The sequence below is a fragment of the Bidens hawaiensis genome, unplaced genomic scaffold, assembly GCF_021521415.1.
Source record: "Bidens hawaiensis isolate Kalapana, Puna unplaced genomic scaffold, B.hawaiensis_p1.1 tig00004412_1, whole genome shotgun sequence".
NCBI lineage: Eukaryota > Viridiplantae > Streptophyta > Magnoliopsida > Asterales > Asteraceae > Bidens > Bidens hawaiensis.
In genome coordinates this window covers 949,737-957,249 of record NW_027491265.1, presented here as the reverse complement: position 1 = coordinate 957,249, position 7,513 = coordinate 949,737, and the positions used below count along the sequence as shown (strand labels likewise).

At 36.2% G+C, this 7,513-nt stretch overlaps 1 protein-coding gene across 1 annotated transcript; it reads left to right on the top strand.

Annotated features, from left to right (window-relative positions):
- The first annotated feature begins 4,035 nt into the window (after nucleotides 1–4,035).
- Nucleotides 4,036–6,848, top strand: LOC143626479 (G-type lectin S-receptor-like serine/threonine-protein kinase SD2-5). The gene has a single exon (XM_077096563.1). The coding sequence runs from the start codon at nucleotides 4,036–4,038 to the stop codon at nucleotides 6,466–6,468; it is 2,433 nt and encodes an 810-aa protein (XP_076952678.1). The 3' UTR covers nucleotides 6,469–6,848.
- The last annotated feature ends 665 nt before the right edge of the window (nucleotides 6,849–7,513 follow it).

The following is a 7,513-nucleotide window of genomic DNA, read 5'->3' as shown; positions in this document are numbered from 1 at the left end:
GCAATTGTTTAGTCGAGCAAGTATCATGATAAATATAAAAGAGAACTATGTATTTGTTACAACTACAAGGTTAAGGAAACTAAAAGAAAATCACCAACGATTTTTAACACAAAAATCATAAATCTAGCATGTTGGGTGAACACATTGCATAAACCGATTTGTTCAATAATAACATTAGCGCGATATTAAAGTAGTCTATTACGTGCTAGGTCGTATCTAGGTCGGTAGTTCATCGGGCCTATGTATTATCCGACGCTCATTGATCACAATTCACAAGGTGAGTCTCACAGCCCCTTTTTATAACTGTTTTGAAACTCTTAGGGAGGGGGGGGGGGAATGCATGGAGAAACATATGTTTGGAAACTAGTAGAAACACGGTCTCATTTTGTTACATGGGTAGGAAACAATAATGCATCCAAAGTCCCCTAGAATCTATGATTATTAACTATTGTAGACATGAATATGAATAGTACTATTCGGGATTAACACACCCCACCCGTGGTTAGTCGCACTAACTTAGATTGGAGGTCTAGCGGGTGATATTTGTCCAACAGATGACTTCGATGTTTTCGCATTAGAACATCAAGAGGGGCGCTCATAGAAACGTTGTTAGGTCTTGATCATAGAGCTCAAAGCTTATGGTAATTGTCTGAGAAACTGGTAGACTCGTTGTCCAAGAAACACATATTTTTAGATGTCATATAAACCTATGAAACTCACCAACAATTTTTGTTGACCTTTTGATACATGCATTCTCAGGTAATTGAAGCATTGGAAACACATATGCAGTCATATGGATGTAGAGGCATTCTGAGGAAGTATCTATTGTAAAGACTATAAATAGTGACTATGATCCATGACGTCATCACGCCCCCGCGTTTCCGCCATCGGCATCTGAACAACCTTAGCGCAACAAATCGAGGCATCTACTAGTTGTATTTATATTATTTCTTTTATGTTCTAATGATGATTTGTATCGCATTTTTTATTATGTGATGAACATTATCCAAACCAAACCATCTGTATTTTTTTATATTTGACTCTATGAAATTTAAGCATATAAAAACAGTGTACCCCATTGAAAATTTTTCTGGATTGGTCACTGTTTCTAAGTGATCCACCGTTTCAAATGACTTATCATAAAACTTTTGTTTTTTTTTCTAATACCGATCACTACAACCTCAGTAACTTTTTAGAATCCACGATTTAAAAATTGTGAATCACCAAGAAACACAAAACAAAATTTATCTCTCATAGAAACCGTCTGCCCTTCACTTTTCTTCCTATTAAAAAAAGAATAAAAAATAAAAGAAAACTCTGTCTGTCTGCTGATGTTTAATACTCTGGAAGATAACCGTAACTTATATTCACGGTGAGTTTTTTTTCTATGATTTTTAGTTATAACTAAAAAGGTAGAAGTTAAAGGTTAATCTTGAATTAAGGATTTGTTTTGTTAAGTTTATTTTGATATGGATTATTCTAGAATAAGTTTGTCTTGTTTCCCAAGTTAGGTTTGCCTTGGAGAGCAAGTTTAATTAATCTATAAATAAAAATAGGGTCTAGATTATTAGTTTTATTTGAGAGAGTCAAGAGAAGTCATTTTCTCATTGTATGTTTGTGAAGTTATGCTTGTTTGCTAAGTTCGTTTAATATATGAAAAGAGTCAAGGGTTGTCACCCCGATATCTCGTGTTTGTTTGTTTAATAAGTTCGTTTGATCTGATTGTTTGATCCATCTGGGCCAACAATTGGTATCAGAGCTACGGCTCGTATTTACGTGAAGTTTTGCGTTACTTTGCTCGGTTTGGAGAAACCGGTTGATTGCAACAAGAACGTAAGGTTGAAAATTAAAGGAGATGCTCGTTTGAGGTTCTTTAAGACGGTGGATAATTAGTTCCGTTCAAGAAAAAGGTGGTAACTCTTTGCTCCTTATTGAAAAAGGTGAGAGTAGTCACAATTAATTAACTATAATAAGCTTTATTTGGCATTCAAGGGAAGTCGGTGGAATTATTTTTGAAACCATACAAGCAGGTAGTTATGGATTTTAAGCTACCTCAAAAATTAGTGGTTCTTGTTGATTGAAGAAAAGAATAATAAGCAAGGCATGCACACACCTGTTTGAAGTGCTATTGTTAATTGATAAAACAACAAACATAAAGTAATTAAGTAAGTTAATCAAGAAAGTTTTTTCTTGCTGAATAATATGAAAGCAAAGTTTGTGGTGTTTGGTTATTTGTTGGAGATTGGTTTTGGGATCAGGAATCAATTCCAACTTAAAGAGAAAATCAGATAAGAAAGTAAATATGGTAAGTGGAGGACTTCCAGTATTGACGAAATCGAACTACAAAGTATGGTCGACCATGATGGAGGGATTTCTGAAAGAGTATGGTTTTTGGGAAGTTGTTGAACCTCCAGTCGCGTAGCTGTAGATGAAAGGAAGATGTAGACAGCATTGGGTTCATATGTCAAACCCTACGGGAAGACATCTTGGTACAAGTTGGCATACTCATGAATGCTAAGGAAGTATGGCATGCTTTGAAGATTCAATTTCTTGGAATTGATTATGTACGGAAGGTAGAAGAAGAAAAAGCAGCTCAAGAAGCCGCTAAGAAAGAAAGATTGGATCCGATTGTTCAAGAAGAACAAGCACGTAAAAAAGAAGTGCATGAAGCTGCAAAGATAGAAAAAGCTTTGTAAGCTATTTTAGAAAGTAAAGAAAATGAAATATTGAATGAAGAAAAAGAAAGAATTTCTTCAGAAAAAAAAAGAAGATTGTGAATCTTCAGATATGTTTTTCTGACTTAAACAACCTTGAAGATGAGAAAACTATTAAGATAAGTGAGAAGAAACAAAGCAAAAAATCTTCTACTAATCGTGATGATGAGAGAAAGATTATGGAATTGAATGAAAGGAATGATGCAGCTAACAAGACTATAGATTTAGAAGTATGTGTGAATGTCAACAATCGAGCATTTGTTCATAAAAAGTCAATACCGAATGAAAAGTTCAGAAGAATAGTTAGAAAGAAAAACCTAGTATGGGCTGATAAAGAAAGAAAGAATAAACAATCTGCAAGTTTTGATAAGCAAAGAAAGAAAATAAAAGTGAAAAAAAAGAATGTGGAGAGTGAAGTTGTGTATGAGATTAATGTGAATGGTTTGAATGATGAGCGTGAAGAACCTGTTAACAGGTTTTGTTACAAACAGTTGAAAAAGAAAGGATAAAGACGAACTAGTGATTAAAATTGAAGAGTTGAGAGTGCTATTGGGAATTCAAGACCCTGGTGGTACAAATTCAAGATTAAGGGGGTGAATAAGGTTAATCTTGAATTATCAATAAAGTTGAGGGTTTGTTTTGTTAAGTTTATTTTGATATGGATTATTCTAGAATAAGTTTGCCTTGTTTCCCAAGTTAGGTTTGGCTTGGAGAGCAAGTTTAGTTAATCTATAAGTAGGGTCTAAATTATTAGTTTTATTTAAGAGAGTCAAGAGAAGTCCTTTTCTCCTTGTATGTTCGTGAAGTTATGCTCGTTTGTTAAGTTCGTTTAATATATGAAAAGAATCGAGGGTTGTCACCCCAATATCTCGTGTTTGTTTGTTTGATAAGTTCGTTTGATCTGATTGTTTGATCCATCTGGGCCAACAGAAGTAACTAATAATGAATTTGCTGCTTATAAATTTCATGTTTAATTCTCTTTAAATAATGGTTTTCATCCCATAGGTTTTCGATTACATGTTCATGACACGGCTTTATCCAATAATTGAGAATGAAACTATATCATTGACTTTCTTGCTCACAGATTAGGTATTTTGAAAAATGCATTCTTCATTAAAGATGCATTGACAAATAGTTTTCTGATTACAAAGTTTTGGCTCCAACTAGTGGTTGGTCCAACACGTTTAAGCTTGGCTCAAACAAGTCAACTATAGCATTGACTTGGCTTCATGACATATAGTGATATAACATATGGGCCTATCGGGTATTTTGAATTATGCATTAATTCTTCAAAGGTTCTTCATACAAGTGTTGATCAGCCATGAGGATTGATAGCTTCTTCTTGGCCTTTTTTCTAGTTCTCAAATTATGTTGCTACTCGCCCACTGCTCAATTATATCCCACGGCAGATCTTTCCACTACATGGACCATCCATAACTCATATGACCAACCCTTACTCCTTAGCGAAACATATGTAACTCAATTCATCTGTGGCTTCTTTTGTGAAGGAAATTGTACCTCTTACCTCTTTGCCATATTCATTTCTCCATCCAGATACTCAGATACTCAGGTCGTTTGGTCAGCTAACCGTGACCATCCGGTCAGAAAGAATGCGATACTGAATTTCACTGCAGCTGGAGAACTGTTCCTACAGGATGTAGATGGAAGCATAGTTTGGACCACCAACACTACTGGAAAATCCGTTGTTGGCATGAACCTAACTGAAACAGGTAATCTGGTGCTATTTGATCACTTGAACTCAATAGTTTGGCAATCTTTTGATTATCCAACAGACTGTTTGTTACCTGGCCAAAATCTGTTTCAAGGTCAAAAACTGATATCTAGTGTTTCCTTAAACAATTTGTCGGAAGGTATGTTTTCTTTTCAAGTCACAGATAATGGTTCTGAAGCTTATGTTGAATCAAATCCACCTCAAGTCTATTATAGATGGTTTTACAATCCATATGAATATCTATATGACACCTTTGCAATTAATAAAGGAAGAAGGTACATTAGGTTCTTAAATGGAAGTTTGTCATTCTTCGTAGATTCTTCCAACCCAAGTGGCCTACCTAATGGTGTGATTGACATACCAGAAACATCATCAGCTCAGTATATGAAGTTCATGCCAGATGGGCATTTGAAAGTGTTTGAATGGCAATTGCCACCAATTGGGTGGAAAGTGGTAGACGATCTTACTACTAATGATCAATTAGGAGAGTGTGATTTTCCTTTGGTTTGCGGAAGAAATTCCATTTGCTTGTCTAATCAACAATGTATTTGTCCCATAAACGAATATTTTAGGCCAGTGAATGATGGCCAACCTGACCTGGGATGCTCTGAAATAACTCCCCTCACATGCAATTCTACACAAGAGCAAGATTTTATCACACTTCAGAATGTCAAGTACTTCATCTCTATTGCGGACATGGAAGGTGTGAATATGGAGACTTGCAAACAAGCATGTCTAAACAACTGCTCATGCAAAGCAGCTTTTTTTCAGTATGTTTCAAATGCTTCAACTGGAGAATGTTATCTACCTTCAGAGATATTTACAATAAAGACAGCTGATCCATACTATCATGCTTCAGCTTTCATAAAAGTTCAGAATGCAACATCACCCCCTTCAACTCATCAAGTGGCAAGAGTTGTAGGCCCTACAATTGGAAGTTTTCTTCTTCTACTTGTGGCAATAGGGTTTATTATGTACCTAATCCACAAGCGAAAAACGAATGTTGTAATGGAGGAAGAGTATTTAGATCAATTGCCAGGAATGCCGACTCGGTTTTCTTATGAAGAACTGAAAACAGCTACAGAAAATTTTAGTAAAAAACTTGGTGAAGGAGGATATGGATCAGTTTTCGAAGGAAGTCTCGATGATGGCACAAAGATTGCAGTAAAATGTCTTGAAGGTCTTGCGCGTGTTAAGAAATCATTCCTAGCTGAGGTTCAATCTATTGGCAGCATTCACCATGTGAATCTGGTTAGACTTCGAGGGTTCTGTACATGGAAATCACAAAGATTTCTAGTGTATGATTTCATGAGTAACGGATCATTAGATCGGTGGATTTACCATGGAGTTCGGCAGCACATACTCGAATGGGAATGTAGAAAAAAGATTATTCTTCATATAGCGAAAGGTTTAGCATATCTCCACGAAGATTGTAGGCAAAAAATTGTGCATCTTGATATTAAACCTCAAAACATACTTCTTGACAATGATTTCAATGCCAAAGTATCTGATTTTGGGTTATCTAGGCTTATTGACAAAAATCAATCCCAAGTGATGACTTCCATAAAAGGAACCCCTGGCTATATTGCTCCGGAATGGCGGAACTCAATTATTACTGAAAAGCATGATGTATACAGCTTTGGGATCGTTCTCTTGGAGACCTTGTGTGGCAGGAAAATTTTCGATAGATTTCAGCCGGAAGAAAGCGAGCACTTGCTATTTGTCTTTCAAAAATGTTCGGAGCTAGGAACGTTGTTAGATATGGTTGACCAACACAGTGAAGATATGCTATTACACAATACTGAAGTGGTGGAGATGATGAAAGTGGCTGCTTGGTGTTTACAAACAAATTTGAAGAAAAGGCCTTCTATGTCAGCGGTGGTTAAGGTGTTAGAAGGAGGCACAAATGTTGACTCGAACTTGGATTACAACTTCACAGATCTAAGAGTTCAGGAAACAGAAGTTGGAAACCAAAAAGATTTCACACTATTACCGTCATCTATACTCTCAGGGCCAAGATAAGGAGCCATTAGGTCCGCGTGGATCATTTCTTTGTAGTTTCTTTAATGCTGTTTATTTTTTCTGTTCCAGTATCCATCTTGTTGTTTTGTGATACATTCATGGTAATATTGTTTCTAATGTATGCTCCATGTAATCTTTTGGGACTAACTCTATATCAATGCTCAAAGTGGTTGTGGGTTTGGAGTGCTGCCTTTCGGACTATTAATTATTGTTGGTTGTGATATGAATTGTTGTACACTGTGCTTCGTGTGTTCGGGATATGATGTGGTCAGCTGGTTCTTGTTCTTTTGAACGATGTTGATCGTTCCTCTGGCTCCATAAATGTTATCGTTCCTATGTCTCCAAAAATGTTATCCTACCAACTTCAATCTTCTCTTTTTTGAAAAACTAGACGAGTCCAACAAGAAAGCCAAATCGAAGGCCCCAATTAAGTGGGAAAGATCATCCGGAGCCAATTGCTCAACAAACTTCCAATATATAGCAGCCACATTACAGTCAACAAAAACATGTCAGTTGTCTAAACAACGCTGCCACATAAATAGCATAAGATCGAAGGGATATCCATACCGTTATTACTAAAGTTAGTTTTCATCAGAAGCCGATCCTAAAGAAGATTCCAAGCCAAAATATTCACTTTCCTCTGCACAAACCGATTCCACCTAGTCGAAGTGACACCCTTCGGAAGAACGTGGAGATCAATAAAATTCCGAACTAACTTAAATGAAAATTCGCTTTCCAAATGCATGTCTCAAATCTAACCATCCAAACCTGTATTGAGAGTAACCTTATAAATACTGTTAGATAAATGATTAAATTCCTAAAATGAGACTGTAGGTCCCGAAACGTGGGTGGATCAAACAACATTCTTTGGATCAACTGAACTTAGTGCTAGCGGAAATCACACCAAGTCACCTAAGTGGTCTCAGATCTTGAGAGGTTATTTCGGGTAGAGAGAGAGAGAGAGAAAGTATGTGATAGTTAGAGAATTTGGCAAAAGGTTCTTTATCTCATGGCATGCTTTCTATTTATAGGGAAGCATGCATGA